Source organism: Protobothrops mucrosquamatus, unplaced genomic scaffold (assembly GCF_001527695.2).
Source record: "Protobothrops mucrosquamatus isolate PMUCROS unplaced genomic scaffold, P.Mucros_1.0 scaffold68, whole genome shotgun sequence".
Classification (NCBI taxonomy): domain Eukaryota; kingdom Metazoa; phylum Chordata; class Lepidosauria; order Squamata; family Viperidae; genus Protobothrops; species Protobothrops mucrosquamatus.
This window is the reverse complement of record NW_015386446.1, coordinates 123,057-140,227: the sequence shown is the minus strand read 5'-3', so window position 1 is coordinate 140,227 and position 17,171 is coordinate 123,057. Positions and strand designations below refer to the sequence as shown.

The 17,171-nt window shown below is 37.9% G+C and overlaps 1 protein-coding gene across 1 annotated transcript in view; it reads left to right on the top strand.

Moving 5' to 3' along the window:
• CACNA1G (calcium voltage-gated channel subunit alpha1 G) overlaps positions 1 to 17,171 on the top strand; it is a 368,214-nt gene that overhangs the window by 236,452 nt on the left and 114,591 nt on the right. Inside the window, exons 10-13 of the mRNA XM_029283371.1 lie at positions 10,447 to 10,598; positions 12,389 to 12,574; positions 13,443 to 13,557; positions 14,660 to 14,815. Of these exons, the coding sequence (XP_029139204.1) occupies positions 10,447 to 10,598; positions 12,389 to 12,574; positions 13,443 to 13,557; positions 14,660 to 14,815 (609 nt within the window). The remainder of the gene's footprint in view (positions 1 to 10,446; positions 10,599 to 12,388; positions 12,575 to 13,442; positions 13,558 to 14,659; positions 14,816 to 17,171) is intronic.

The window sequence follows — 17,171 nt, the reverse complement described above, 5'->3', positions numbered from 1 at the left end:
ATTCCCTGCAACTCCATTAAGTGTTTAAAATTTCAGATGTAAAGTTTTTATTCTTGAGTGTCATCTATTTTTCTTTCCAAACTGAAGTAAAGGAATTATCAGCTTTTATCAACATTTCAGAATTTCCTGATGTAAGAGCTGTCAACTGGTGGAAAAGAATGCCTTATGAAGGGGTATGTTTTCTTTCCCTGGAGAGCTTCACACAGAAGCTTAGTAAACAACTATTCTCCTAAATGCTTTAGGAGATCATGCTCTGAGCATATGGTTGAACTGGATGACCTCTGAGGTTCCTTCCTGTTGTATAATTGTATAATTCTTATACTCTGGGAATTGTTATTCAATTCAAATACAAGTGGGTTTTTCATTACCTTTTTGAGTCCTAGATTTCTATTAGTATACGTTTCTAGGAATATAATCTACAATGCTGGTCCAGTGCAAGTTAGTAGACAGATGTTTTTCAATTTCCCGGTCTAAGCTGAGAGAAAGTCACTAGACCAAGGTCACTCAATTGGCTTCTGTGCCTAACCATATGGCTACCTACCTCTAATCTAGTACCTAAACAGGTGTGTGTATGTATGTATGTGTATATGTATATATAAAATATACCTATACCAGGCATGTCAAACTGCCGACATGCAGGCCAGATGCGTCACGCCGAAACTGCACCCATCCCATTGCTGGCAATGGGGGAAAAGTCGCGATACGTCGGGTGACGTCACATGATGTCATGAATTTGACATGCCTGACCTATACCCTATACAGGCAGTCCTCAACTTACAACCACAATTAAGCTCAAAATTTCCATTGCTATGCTATGCAAGGCAGTTAAATGAGTTTTGCCCCATTTAGGACCCTTTTGGCCACAGTTGTTAAGCAAATCACTGCAGTTGTTAAGTGAATTGTATAGTCATTAAGTGAATCTAGCTTTCCCCATTGACTTTGCGTATTGGAAGCCAGCTGGGAAGGTTACAATTAGTAATTTGTCATAAATTACTGTAATAAATACATGCCAATTGTCAAGCACCCAAATTTTGATCACATGACAATGGGGATGCTCCAACGGTTGTAAACGTGAAAACCAGTCATAAGTCATTTTTTTGTTGTTGTTGCCATTGTAACTTCGAATTATCATTAAACAAATGGTCGTGAGTTGAGAACTCGCTGTACCATACTGGCTATCAAAAAACTCACTTTTCAACCAGGAGTAGTGGTGAAGGTGCTGGCCTAAGAACCAGGAGACTGTGAGTTCCAATCCTGCCTTAGGCATGAAAGTTGGATGGGTGACTTTGGGCCAATCATTCTCTCTTGGCCTCATCCACCTCACAGGTTTGTACCTGTGGAGAAAATAAGAGGAGGAAGGAGTGTTAGGAATGCTCGCTGCCTTGAGTTAATTATAGAGTAATACAGGTGGGATAAAAGTCTAATAAATAAATACAAATAAATTTAAAAACCTGATATGCAGGTATTGCCTTCGGCTACGGCAAAGGTGAACCATCATTTCTCTATTATGAGCCAGTTCAAGACAAGAAATCACTGGGGACAACAAATAAATTCCATTTCCTTTCATTTAAATGTAGTAATAAACTGATTATATGTAGGTACTATAACGTTTTTGGATATTTAATAATTTCCCCATTAATTTATCTCATTAAAAGCTCCAGTTTAACTGCTGCCTTAGAAGACCTTTGGGATTAAACTTTGTACATTACCATGAATCTTGGTTTTGGAGTTCCCACANCACAACTACATAACAGGTAGAGCAAGAAGCTTAGAAGAAACCCTCTCAAATTTCTGAAGCTGTAAAAGAGATGGCATGAGATAAAGTAGAAGTAGCTCAACTGCTCTGTTTCCTGTCTGGTATAACTGGGAAGGCTGACAGATAACTCTACCTTATAGTCTGTGTCATAAATGAACATAACTCCAAAATACATGTGATTTCAGCATGAAAATGACTTGACATGGTGATGAGCATATAAAAGCAGGAGAAAAGTATAGAATAAAATTTTGCTATGTTGGGAAAATATTGTGAGTGTGCATTTATAGATGGTTGAATAAATATTTTAAATATTGTATCTTTAACATATTTAACCCGCTTTATAAAAACATAGATTAATAAATATCTGTAATAGAGATGCAGTTACTGAGAACAAGGTGTTTCCACCAACCTAAAGTTTCTTCCCTTTTTCTTCTAAGCACCGTGAGCAGTCTTCCTCTTCAGCAATCAGGTTGACTTTAAGCACACATTCTCATTTCATGATCACAAAATATCAAGGTCTGAAAAATCAAAATTGAAAGATTGTGGCAAAAAAAAACAAGGATGGTGGTCTCAGTGATAATTAGCACTTTGGATGCTAATACCAAAAAATCTTGGATGGCATTTTAAAAATCTGCACATTGACAAAATTTCCATCTGTCAACTTGTAAAAGGCCACACTGCTTGGATCTGCATATACTGTATACTATGCTGATATGACATCCTAGGTTCCTGGGAAGAACTTAGTGCATATGAAGGCCCACACCAACTAAGATTCACATCATTGTGAACAGTTAATAATAATAATAATAATAATAATAATAATAATAATGTACATTGCAGTGAAAAAAGATTATTAGCTAACTTTTGGGGCAAGGAAAGGAGAGGTGAGATCTTCTGATGGTGTTAGCTTATTTCATAATCAAGCAGAAGACAAAATAGGAAAGGGAATACAATGGTTTTGAGTACCATTTTTTTCAATAGGAAGGATACAAATGTAATAAATGGAGTTAGTCCTTGAATTAAGACCCTTCGTATCATACATGTTCAAAGTTACCTTACTGAAAAAAGTGACTTATAGCCTGTCCTCACACTTACGACCATTGTGGTGAGGCATAGTCATGTGATTGCCATTTTTGGCCTTCCCACAAGCAAAGTCAATGGAGAAGCCAGCAGGGAAGGTTGAAAGTCGTAGCTATTTGACATCTCACTTAATGACTGCACCACTTAAAAATGAATTTTCCGGTTTCAATTGTGGTCATATACCGAGGACTACCTGTACATGGAATGCTCTCCAGCCATCAGCACAACAGTATTTATAGAGAGGATTGGTTGACATTAACTAACTGACAAGCTCATTTTCTCTCTCAGTATTACCTCAGAAATCAATGTTACTCATCTGTATAGAGACTATTCCTAGAGAAATAAGTATGTAGACTAGACTAGAGAATTGCAGTCTTTGTTAAGAATCCTGATATGAAAGCTGTTGACTCTACATACTAATAGAAAATTGTCAGTTTCCAGGATGCTGCAGGTATCACAGTTAGGGTGTTTGCAGGCCATACAATTTATTTCATTACTGCCAAAGTTGAGGTTGAACATAAGAGATCTGAAATATGAAATGAGACAGAGCCTAATGGGAGAGGGAGAGAAAGCAAGGCAGTAGACATATAATGGAATGAAAATAATGCCAGACCAAATTTTACCTGGCAGTTGTTTCAGAAAAAAAAAGCCACAGTGGCATAATTAGAAGCTCCAAATGGAAATGGTCATGTTTTTGTTTTTTTTTTAAAAAAAAGTCTATTCTGTTTTATCCCACCGATCCTCCTCAGAGCATTTTTGTTTCATTTCAATAGTTAATTACCTGCATCTTTTCAATTTTATGAATAGTATAAAACTCAGGCTAAATTCCAGGTGGGAAAGCATATTAATAAAGGTGTGTAGCTGTTGGAAAGAAAATGCATGTTAAATTTTTCTTGGTCCAGGTAGGCCAAATAAAGACTGGCTCCCAGCAAATCTTGTTCACAGGCTAGATTAAAAAAAATGCTACTGTCCTTCTCTAGTTTTGATGACACAGACAACCATCAGATTACAAAAACACTTTTCCTTCAATATGTTCTTATGTAAAGAAATAAGATGAACATGCAGAATAGAATTAAATGCAGACCACTGACAAAATCATTTTTGTCCAAACAAAAAGAAAGCTGTCATATAAAGTTTATTGGATGAAGCTTTGTAGATGGATTAATTGAGGTCAGAATTTAGGTTTTAAACTTGAAATTACCATAGATGGCTTCTGAGGGAAAGAAGGCCCTTTCACCCTTTTCTGGACACTGATAGCTAGAAATAACATCTAATTTTACTTTCAAATTGATGTTGAAAAAAGATCTTGATTTTTGAAAACTAAACAACTACGCCATAAATAAAGATGATTTGCCAGTAGACTTTGAAAGTGGAGTGAGTTCTATAAGATTCTTACATACCAAAATAGCTAAAGGAAGAAGAAAAATCAGAGTATTTCCTTGGATTATTTTGATTTCTCAGCAGATGTAACCAAATCTATTTCCCTGCAAAAATGTGTGTTAGATTGGGACAGTTGAATTGACCCAACCTAGTAACTCCCAGTAAGGCATGTTGAATTTTGCTGATTATAGATCACACTTCTCTCTTTGCTGAAATGAAAAGACTATTACAACCTGGGGATTTTAAATACGTGTGAATATGCATACGCTTTGAAGTTTTTTCCATTATCTTTTGAGGGCTAGAAGAAAAAGGACAGAACAGTATGATCGCAAATACATTGGCCTAGTTTAGCCTCATTGAATATATTTTTGGATTTAAGTTAGCATAATTTAGTACTTGGAATTATGTAAATTGCAATTATTCTCTGGTAGCTATAAAGTATTATTTCATCCAGAAGAAGGCAAAGCAAGCACTGCAGTGGCATGTGGCCTTTTAGTTAATTTTGTAGTGCTGTTTCTTTTGAATATTGAGTTCTGAGACATTGGTTTCAAAGCACATATTGTAGTGAAAATAGGGCAATGAGGAGCACGGTGAAGCAGCCGAAACAGCACTATCGCAGCAATTGTTGCTATAGTTTATCGCATATCTTTTATAACATTATACTATTAAATAGAGTCACATAATGGGGGGAAAAACAGCAGTGATGGAATATTTGGGCATTTAGATTCAGGGTTTCCAACAAAGTAACTGCAGGCACCAGTATGTCTGCAGACATTCCTTTCTTCCTTTTAAAATTACTTTTTTTTTAAAGCAAGCTAGCTTGCTACATAAATGCATTTCTATGAACCTAATGTCAAAGCTTTCTTTCTCTGAATGCTTTTGAGCCCTGTGCTTTTGAGTCCAGTGGCATAAATATTGTGGGGATACAGCAAGGTGCAAGCAATGACCTTTACTTTACCTTTTGCATGGTGATGTCATGATGCAACTCTATCCTTATACAGGTAGTCCTCAACACAACCATAATTGAGCCAATAATTATGGCCTAAAGTTATGCCAGTCATTAAGCAGGTCACTATGTGACTGTGATTGATTTTATGACATTTTTGTGGCCATCATTAAGTGAATATGGCAGTCATAAAGTGAACACCACATTGGCAAGGCAAACGTTGCAGTTGTTAAATGAATCCCTTGTCCTCAATGGACATTTTATTTTTGCCAGAAGCTGGAAATAAATGCCAGTTTCCGGCAAAAAAAAACTTCATAAATTGTGGTCACGTGATTGCAGGATGCTGCAAATGGCCATAAATGCAGGCACACCAAATGCAATCAGATGACTGCGGGAGGATGACAGCTATCAGAACATCAAATCTGGGCCTTATGTAGCTCTTGGGGAAGTCCATTGTAATTTCAAATGGTCACTAAGTGACCAGTTATATGTCGAGGACTCCCTGTAAACTTGCAGGTGATGCTGTGGCCCAAGTACAAAAGGGCACAGCTCATATTTCATCAGTTTGGAATATTATGGTTAGAAAAAGGTGCTCACGGTCAGAGACATTCTTAGAAAACAGCTTAGAGTTTTCTGTATCAGCTAGAAGTAGGCCCACCTGTCTGGAAAAAGAATGAGGTGAGCCAAGGTGGTGACAGAAAGATAAATTGCTTCTTACTATATAAATGTTTTATAGATGGTTGTACCCATCAGCAAGAGCCAGTTTGGTGTAGTAGTTAAGGCATCCAGCTAGAAACTGGAAGACTGAATTCTAGTCCGGCCTTAGGCACAAAGCTAGCTGTGGTGACCTTGGGCCAGTCCCTTTTTCTCAGCCCTAGAAGGGAGACAATGGCAAACCACTTTTGAAAAATGTTGTCCAGAGAACTGCAGGGACTTGTCCAAGTAGCCTTTGAGAACTGGACATGAGTGAATGGAGGGAGGGAAACCAAAATAATACAATATAATTTCAAAATCCATAATGTGCCCATTGACCCCAAACCATTGGGTTGCACTGAGCCAGAATGCATTTACTTGTGGCAGTGAAGAATTTTCTAGTGAAGCAAAACAGAGTAATATTTACCACTACTGTTATTCAGATATTATGTCATTCTTAGCATCAGTGCAATCACAGAACCAAAGAACATGTAAACTGACCACATGAATTGAGCTTGACCAGTGCAAAAGTGATTTCTATCCAATAATTAAAACAATAAGGCATATACCAGCCTGAATGACATTTCAACAGAAACTGCATAATAAATTAGTGGGATACTAGATTAAAATGACATTTTGCATTTCTAGTGTATAAGCTTTCTGCATTTGCTTCAGAAATAATAGGGTCTCCAGGATGAAAATAGATACAAGCCAACTCCCTTGATGCCAGCAAGATTGTAAATAAGATATTTTCTCTTTCAAAGTACATGTTTTAATAAGGCAATCTGAAATTTTGCTACTGTGAAGCTTGCCCGCTGTATGAATGTGCAAGAAAAAATAAATATTATGTACTAATAAGGGCTACCTTCCTTCTTACTTCTAAGCCCCAAAGGAGACTATAATCACAGAGAATTGAACAGGGAGATGGTTAGAATCTGTTTCCAAATTGCACTGTCTGCAATTTTGTAGAAAAGCCATGCAAACAAGGCCTGGCTTGGTGCTTGTGTTAAGTTTTGTTCCTTTCCTAAGTAGCCTTCTGTGTAAAAAAACATTCATGTAGTTCTCTCCCACATATCACTTAAATATGAGCCAGCAGTGTGCTGCAGCTGCCAAAAAGGCCAACACAGTGCTGGGCTGCATTAACAGAGGGATAGAATCAAGATCACATGAAGTGTTAATACCACTTTACAATGCCTTGGTAAGGCCACACTTGGAATACTGCATCCAGTTTTGGTCACCACGATGTAAAAAAGATGTTGAGACTCTAGAAAGAATACAGAGAAGAGCAACAAAGATGATTAGGGGACTGGAGGCCAAAGCATACAAGGAAAGGCTGCTGGAATTGGGTATGTCTAGTTTAATGAAGAGAAGGACGAGGGGGGACATGATAGCAGTATTCCAATATCTCAGGGGCTGCCACTAAGAAGAGGGAGTCAAGCTATTTTCCAAGGCACCTGAAGGCAGGACAAGAAGCAACGGATGGAAACTAATCAAGGAGAGAAGCAACCTAGAACTAAGGAGAAACTTCCTGACAGTTAGAACAATTAATCAGTGGAACAACCTGCCTCCAGAACTGGTGAATGCTCCAACACTGGAAGTTTTTAAGAAGAGACTGGACAGCCATTTGTCTGAAATGCTATAGGGTTTCCTGCCTGAGCAGGGGGTTGGACTAGATGACCTCCAAGGTCCCTTCCAACTTTATTATTATTATTATTATTATTATTATTATTATTATTATTATTATTATTATTGTTGTTGTTGTTGTTGTTGTTGTTGTTGTTGTTGTTGTTGTATGCATATCTACCTAACGTAAGAGTAAGAATGGTTTGCCAGGAGGCTGGGAAGCCCACGAAGGCATTTGGAGTTGAGAAAAACACGAGAGACAGCCAGGACAGTGGTGCTGTAACTCAAAGGTTATCTGGAATTAGGGCTTTAGGGAATTGCCTATCACACACATAGGGTTTCCTTTCCAATCTCCCAAGTCCAGAACTGGGACTGGTATTCTGAAAGTGAATGAAAAAAATATATAGCTGGGCAGGAGAGAACCATGTTTCTCCAGTTCACAAGACACATCCTAAACTTGTCACTCACTTTCCCTATCTGGAATATTTGATGGGGAGAAACTGTTTAACATAAGGCTCTACATCCAACTGCAAACAAGTAGCCAAATTTCAGTATATCGAGGTAGCTACTGGCTTGGTCTGAACTGGAAGGAGGAAAATAAAATATTAACACTTTCCTCCATATTGGCATTATGTAACTGTGCATATCATTTGCCCAGGCCTTTATTAAAGAGCCAAGAAATCCATGTTTTGAGCTGTAGCCCTTTGCCTTGCTCTACTTCAGGGCTTCAGTTTTTAAATGCAGAATAAAACAGCAAGAGTAATTTAGGTTCAATATAGAATTTAAATGAACTCTTTTTTGAGAAATGGGAAATAATCCTGCACTCAGTCTTGTGGTTTAAACTCTACTGATTTGGGTAGCATTTAAGCAAACTGACTTAAAGCCCAGAAAAGGATTGTAACTCTGGTATGGACTTGTAATGGCTAAGTGCTGTTTGTCTCTGCTTTCTGTTCCTGGCACAGGAGGTGGTGCTCACTGATGTGGCACATGCATTTCCAGCAGCAGCAATAGCTGAAATAGCATTATTGGCTCAGCCCTCCAAGGCATGGCAGCTTCATAGGGTTACAGTGATCTTGAAGGTCACCTGTTCATACTTGATGAGTAGATTTTCAATATCAAATTATTGCTAAAAGAAAGAATGGAGGTACCTGAAAAATGCAGGATGGTCCTCCAGAGTATAGATAAAGTCAGACTATAGATGTAGAAGGAGTTCCTCAGTCAGAGAAACCCAGTTTCAGTTGATGCCAGCCCATACAGCAAGGCAACCAAACCCTATTTAAATGAGCTAAGAGGCATAAAGTACTTCAAAAAGATCCTAACTGTGAGTGCAGGTGTATCTTTTTCTAAGATGTGCCTTGATGTTGCTTTTAGTCCCATGAATTTTAGGAGGATTTTGCCCCCAACAGCCTCTGACAAATGCTAGCTTAATTCCTTGTCAATTACATTCCAGCGGTATCAAGACTGCAGCCTGTTTGGCTGCCCAGTTTTTTGTGGTGGAGTGTTGTACTGGAGGCAAGCAGGTGAAAAGGCACAGTTTATAGGAACATTTGAAAACCAACCAAGAGATTTAGATGTGCACAAAAGGTGCTTTAAAGCTGGACTTGGCTATCTAATGCTCCCATTCTCCAAAGCTCTCGGCAGTTGCAGAAACCTAGAGTCCTGAAATGCCATCAATCAAGTTGACCCAGTTCAGCATTATAAATTATGTTCAAATAAATTCAGTTAGACTCAAACACATACTAACATTTTTTTTAAAGTGTGTTGGTAAAAGCCTAAATGCAACTATGAAGCTGCAAATTAGAGCCATTTAAACTATAAAACCTCAACTGAACCCAAGAGCAATTGGGCAGTTTGGAGTCTGTTAGTGTTTCATATCCTCTGTCTGCAGAATTTGGCAGAATTTGACCTCAGACCTCCCTAAGTTATTGATCAGTAAGTTGAGGGCAGCTCCTTTTGCCTTTTAATGCTGAACTGTCAATATTATATTTCTAAAATTCAAAACACCATCTTCATGTTTATAATGCTTGTTTCACCTGAACACCTTTCACCTGAGGTGAGGTAAACAGAGAACAGAGATGAGCATATAAAACAGGCATGTCAAACTCATGATGTCACATGTCATCGCACAACGTATCGGGCCGGTTTTGCCATTGCTGGCAATGGGGTGGGCGCGGCTTCCACGTGACGCGTCCGGCCCATAGGCCGGCAGTTTGATACCCCTGATATAAAATATATAGATTGCTTACTACACCCCTTTTATCAGAACAAGTGATAAAACATTGAACAGGATTATATGCTGTGTAGCATAAACCTGCAGTTTGCTTTGCTGCACAAAAAGAAAGTTGTATTTGGTTGCTCCTGCTGTAGCAGCCATTTTGTGGAACCATTTTGTTCACGAGATTCTATCGAAATGGACCTCTCTGGTTTTTTTTTCCTAAGCTGCTTGGGAAAACCATCCCTTATTCATGCAAGGGCTGTAGGTTTGATAGTTCGGCAGTTCCTCAGTTATTATTCTTCAATTGTATGAAGCACATAAAGACACCATTGTCTTAGCACAGGTCACTGCAACCTCCAACCCTTTGTGTGTGCCTTCACTCTCCTCAGCTACCACTGATTTTCTGGCAACCTGCTGGTTTTAAAGTTTGCTAAGATGAGAAATGGCATTGCTTTACTACTGCTGATTTGTCATGAAATTGTTAAGGTGATTGGAAGAAAGAGGATATGATTCAGTAAACAAATCATATCAACTGTGCGTTGAGCTTTAGGATTAGTTCTGACAATGGTAAAGAAGCTCCCAGCACTGCAAAAACAGGCAATGGGTGGCCCAAGAGATTTTTTTTCATTCTGTCTGGTTGTCTTATATATTTATGGATGTTACAACTTACATGACTAGACATTTCCTGGTATTTCACAGCACTCTTTTTATTAATCTTGACAATTTTATTTATCCTTGGGGTTTTTTTTCTAGCCAGAAGAACTCACCAACGCACTGGAAATCAGCAATATTGTGTTTACTAGCCTCTTTGCCCTAGAGATGCTTCTGAAGCTTCTTGTGTATGGCCCTTTTGGTTACATCAAAAATCCCTACAATATCTTTGATGGAATCATTGTAGTGATCAGGTAATTAAAAACAAGGTTTCTTAATTACTATAAGTGGTTGCAGTCTATAACATTTAATCCATTCATTTATTCCAATGCCACCTTATTTCAAACTGATTTCTTTAGATTGGATTTTGCAATAAAACTGGGATTTTAAAAAAAAAATGGGTTAAAATGTTTTTGAATATATTTGGTGTTTTTTTTTGCTCAGGTGTTGTATATGGTATATTCTCTGGAACTGCTAATAATTCTAAGAGTTATAATTCATGTGAAGGATGCCCAGTCAAAATAAACTAATTTATGACAATATGTATGGTTATGTTTACGTACAACCACACTAATTGGCTTCTTCTTTTGAGAAGGAGTTATAGTCTCTAGTACAGAGGGACTATTCAGTGTAATCCACCAACCACTATTATTTTCTTTGCTATATTATAGTGATACAGCAATCACTATAAATAATAGGGCTGGTGACAGTACTTGTTTACTTTTTATATCTAGCTGGCCACTTACACATCACTTTATAAAAGGATGAAAGATAAGATTTGTACCTGCCAGTGTAAGAAAAGTCATCCAGCATTGAACAATGATTATAATTGAAGTAGAAAAAAGGATATGGCTCACCAAAATGAAGACTACAAGTTGCATGTCTGCTCAGGCTGTTGTTGCCCAAATGCTAACAATAACGGACTGGTTTTGTGGAAGAGAATTTTTCCATGGATAGGGGCACTTGCCCACTGCTCATCTCCAGCTGTGTGGCCCGATTCCTAACAGGCCACGGACCAGTACCAGTCCATGGTCCAGGGGTTGGGGACCCCTGCTATAAGACTATTGCCTTCTTACAATTCTTTATTTTAAAATCACATTTGGTTCTCCGAGTAAGGCCTGCTTCAATAAAGGACTGTACTGTATTTCTGTAAATCAGGACATATGGATACCTCATCAACATGAATTCCCTGAAGAAAATGCAGGGCAAATTATATGTAGTTTCTATTTGCAGAATTCCAATATAAGAAATCTATTAACAATGTTCCCCATGCAACATTTATCCTCAGAACACCTCTGTATCTGTTTTTCTACTTGGGTGTACTTTTAGGGCACATAACAAAATCTGTTTGAGTGCATGCAGGAATTAAAAAGTAGCCACTATGAATGCCTTTCCCTGTTTTTTTTCCCAAGAAATCCTAAAACCATGCAAAACATTGAAATGTATGCAGTTATTGAACTGGGAGTGTTATTATGGAAACTTCCTTTGGAAGTTCCTCAGCAGTCATAGGATTCAGAGCTTTTTCTCAAAAATTTCTAACTCTTCATCTTAATATTCTCAGTTAAAGAACATGAGGAGAAAAAGCCCTTGTCAGTGAGTGAATATCCATATACAACATCTCGCTGGGCTCTGTTTCCCCTCCACAGCTATTTTAAAAAAAAAATCTTTCTGATTGAAACGGATGGAACAAAATTAATGAATACTATCCAACTAATTATTGATTTGAGGGATAAGCAGAAAATCAGATTGATTTCTGATCTGGTGGATCTACAGCCCTCCCACAATACCACCCACATTACTCTTTTGTGTCTTTTTTCAATGCCAGAGTTCCAATGTAATAAAGAATTGCTTTCAGATGCTCAGAGGAGGGAATTGCTATGCTAGATTTCTTCCTCCAGGAAAAAAATTAAATTTAGAGGTAAAATTCTGAATCTGATGAATCCTATGGTCACTAGGACAAACCTCCAAGGACAACAGAATTGCAGTAATAATACTTCTTCTCAAAAGCTAATTTATTACATTAATATATATTCTCTTTTCTTAGTGTGTGGGAGATAGTTGGACAGCAAGGTGGAGGCTTGTCTGTTTTAAGAACCTTCCGTCTTATGCGAGTTCTAAAACTGGTCCGGTTTATGCCTGCTCTTCAACGCCAGTTAGTGGTCCTCATGAAAACAATGGATAATGTGGCCACCTTCTGCATGCTACTGATGCTCTTCATCTTTATCTTCAGGTGAGTTCATAATAAAAAAAACCTCCTACCTGAGCATTTGGACTATTATCAGAGGCCCCACTCTGAGTGCTTTCACATGGTACATTTTAGCAGGTGAGAGTAGACATTTTTAGTGATGTTCTCCAACTTTGGAGGAATGCCTTCTCTAAAACAGCCTGCCAACTTCCATTTTATTTAGGTGTCAGGCAAAGACATTTATAAAAAAGAAAATTAAAAGTATCCAGCCTTTTATTTTTTCTATATTTCTTAGATTATTTTGTTGAGCTTCTTAGTGACTTCCTTTTACAGTATTTTAATTATTGTTTCATTATATTTTGTTTTGGATTTATTTGCTTTCTTGGTTATTACTGAAAACCTTTTCCTATAGGGCAATTAGCATGTTTTAGATATGAGTGGATAAAACAATCATTCTTGATTGTTATATTTCAACTTCTGGTTTAACATGAAATTATCCACATTTAAATGGGGAAGTAATTTCGGCTACAGCTCTGTAAATGAAAATCTGTAGCTATTCTTCTTTCATCTATGTGGCTCACTTTTGCTCTATTAGAAGTGGTCAGAATTTGAAGAGAAATAATCAGTTTTAGAAGCATTCAGATCCTAAAGAGTCTGATCTTTCTAGATGTTTTTTTTTTAATATAGAAATTTGAAACCCACTGGTTTGGCTTTGTTCCCATATCCTGTGTGTTTTTGTATTTTATCTAAGCCATAATACAAGCTGCATATATTTGAAATACCAAAGTTATTTTCTAACTTATTAAAACTGAGCTTCCTTTTTCTTAAATGAAAGGGAACAGAGTAGTAAGGAACGTGCTCCAAATTGTAACCCTTTAATCTCTCTTTTAACCCATTTCTCCTTGTTATTCAGTATCCTTGGGATGCATCTCTTTGGGTGTAAGTTTGCCTCAGAGAGAGATGGAGACACTCTCCCTGACAGGAAGAATTTTGATTCCTTGCTCTGGGCCATTGTTACTGTTTTCCAGGTAATACATCAATTAGGCCCATATTTTTTTATCTTTAAATGCCTGTTATTGTAAATTGTTTTACAGCTGGGTTTTTTTAAAAACAATATAGTGAATGTCAATTGGTTCTTCATAGACATGTATCAATAACACAGGTATAATGAAAAGCAAGCAACAGATTCTAGTAATTAAGATATTAAATAATACATAAAGCCCCAGTATAAATTGACCTTATAGTTTCTACCTTCTGATAATGTTTGTGCAAACAAATATATTCCCTTTGTAGAAATAAGGATTTTACGCTGATTTTATGTGTTTGTTTTATACAATGCCTATATTCTTAAATAAAAAATGCTATTTAAAGAAACAGCCATTTAGCAGCACAAGTTAAAGTATCTGTTAATTCTAACCCAGAATATTGAACTTCCTTAAACAAAATTCTCTGAATTGTGAAAGACTAAGAACTGATTATCCCTTTTGAACAAATTGTTACAGTCAGGAATATATGTACATTTACACAGTTAGAAACACACAGAGAAACACTTATTCCAGGTGTTTTTAAGTTGCTTCTTTTTGTTTACTGTTTCTGGTGATGCCAGCTAGGCTTGCAAAACTGAGGCAGCCACCAGTTAGAAGAATGTTAGGGAGAATCAGCCACATCTGGCCAGAAACAGTGAGCATTATGTGTTACTCAGTCAGTTGTGAAGTTTCTTAGCCATTAAAAAATTAATTACAGTCCACAAGGATAAGGCAATGTGTGCCACAGTTCTGAGTCACAATGGTGAGACACCTCAAGAGGCAAAGAAGGCATAACAAGTTCTAAGTCAGGGGTGTCAAACTGCCGACCCGCGGGCCGGATGCATCATAGCGAAACCGCGCCCGCCCCATTGCCGGCAATGGGGAAAAAAGTTGCGATACATCGTGACACGTCACATGATGTTGCGAGTTTGACACCCCTGTTCTAAGTGCATACTATACTACCATTTTCAAAAATTACTTGTATGCATGATGGTTAGCATTTAGAAATGCAACAGTTTTACAGGTACCTGGATCATAGGTTGGTAAAAAGGTGAATGCACTTTAAAATTGTCTCACATCAAATGGTTCCTGTTTTCATTTCCAGATACTGACCCAGGAAGACTGGAATAAAGTCCTCTACAATGGCATGGCTTCTACCTCTTCCTGGGCCGCCCTCTACTTCATTGCCCTCATGACATTTGGGAATTACGTTCTCTTTAATTTGTTGGTTGCTATCTTGGTGGAAGGCTTTCAGACAGAGGTAAAGCCTTGAAGGACTTCTTTGATTTCTCTTTGATAAAGAGAGTATGTAGGGTTCAGAACCCCTGTTTGTAAAATGATTAGAATTTCCAAAAGAAGCAATTGCTTTGGTAAAAAGACAGACCCTTTAGTTGGTATCAAAGGCCCAGCTTCAAGTGTTGTGAAAGAGCACATGATCATGCAAACACATTGCCTTTGAACCAAGCTTTGTTGCATTTAAGAGCCAAATTCAAAACTGCCTGATAATTATGCATGAGATAAGTCAGCCCATTGTACCATTTGCTGCTGTGTCTTTGTAGACATTTCCCCGCCTCCATAAAAGCAACACTTTGGCGTCTTTTATTTATTCTATTTTTGCCTGCCCCTTTTGGATTGAAGCTACATCTTTCATTAACTAGAGTCCACCTTTGCCATCATTGCCAGGCAACTGAAAGAAAGACATTTGAACTGAACATGGAATGGTTTCCACCTTTCATGGCAGCCTAGAAATATTTTAGATAAATAAGATCAATAAACTTGGCCTCTGTAGTTTTACTGGCAAGCCAGTATGTCTGCATCTTGCAAAAGCTAGCAATAATCAACCAGTGGAATGGCTTGCCTTCAAAAGTTGTGGGTGCCCCAACACTGGAGGCTTTCAAGAAGAAACTGGACAGCCATTTATCTGAAATGGTATAAGGTCTCCTGCAGAAGCAGGGGATTGGACTAGATGACCTCCAAGGCCCCTTCCAACTCTGTTATTCTGTTCTGTTCTTTCTGCAGACTTAGGGAGACAGCGAATAAGCCAGCCTTCAAGCAATAAAATGTCAAAACACTGTTGCAGGTCTCAAGGCGGCAGTGTTCAACACAACCCCCAGGCATAGGTAGCATGGCTGGGATTATTCAGTAGCATCTAGACGTGGGCTTCTAAATCAAAGTCATGTCGATAGTGTGAGTTTGTTGCCTGCTTCTCTTTTTATCCTATTCATTTGCAGCATAAGAAAAACATTTTAGAAAACCTCCAGGCATTTTATTTATTTTCATCTCAATGCAGTGTAGGAAGAAGATTTATGGAAGATTTATTTAGGACAAAGCAACCATGAGCTCTCTGTTTGCTTACTTCTATCTTATTTGCTGTACTTCGTTTAAGTTCCTTGTACTTGCCTCTGTGTTTCAGCCTCCAGGTCTTAGCTATTTTTTCTCTCTGAGATAATATCAGAATGAAGGGATACTGTGCCAATCCCACTGAGCAGTCAGAGGTTTATGGAGTTCTTGGTGCCATCTGAGCTTGGTTGATTGCTTGCTGACATGTCATTAACTGACTAGTGCTAGAAGAGAGTGGGTTTGCTCTCTGTTTATATACAGTAGCCCACCCTGTCTGTTGGGTGAGGGTATTGTCTTTTTCTTGGTAGTTCTTTGATTGGGCTGCTGTTTACTGCTTGACTATTTGTCTGCATTAGTAATTCCTTGATTAGGGTATTGTTTATTGCTTGATTGTTTGTCTGGTGTTGCTCCTAGTATTAATCCCTGTTTTATCTGGATGCCGATAGCTGCTGAGAAGATATTCTGGTTTAATGTTTCTCTTTTAGCTTTTTTGTTATCTCTTTTGAATGGTTTGTAAATGTTATTTATCTCTATGTGCCTGTTGATGACTGATTCATCTGAGTGCCAAGCTTCCAGGAATTCCTTAGCATTTGGGGATGTAACTTAGCCGTAGGTGCTGACAGGTCAACCCTAAGGTTGAAGTCTGAGTCTAGGACTTCATAGTTTAACCCTTAGCTACATTTATTTTTTTCTATTAGTCATAGGTTTCTTTTAAAGGACCAGGTGTGACAGAAAAACCACAACTGCCTTTTGGTTACTGTCAGATGATTAATGGGGTGTATCTTAGCATATCTAATTTAAATAACACATAATAAATAAAATATCTATCTAACCTGCCTAGTTCTCTTGCTGCCGATGATTACTCTGCTCTGTATGTCTGGACAGTAATATGATTCCCCATGTCTAAATCAGAAAGTTGTTGTAGGCAGAATGTTCCCTGATGTGAATTGGCACAGCTTTGTGATGAGCTAAAATGTCACCTAAAACAAATTTAGGATCCATTATTATTTTGATTGGTGTCACATATCAAGCTTTGAAAAAGGATTGAAATCAAATTTGGAGGCAGGGTTTGTCAGATCTTCAAGATAGACCAGAACTGGCAGGATAAGGATTCCAAAAATATTCGGCTATAACGTACCAGAATCTTGAAATCCTGTCAGGATTTCTCTGTCCCATCAAACAAAATCAGGGTGGGGTTGAGCTTCTTCTTCATGTCATCCTCTTTCTCTAGGCTGAGTTATCTTTTCTAAAACTTCACCCGCCAGCTCATCCACTTT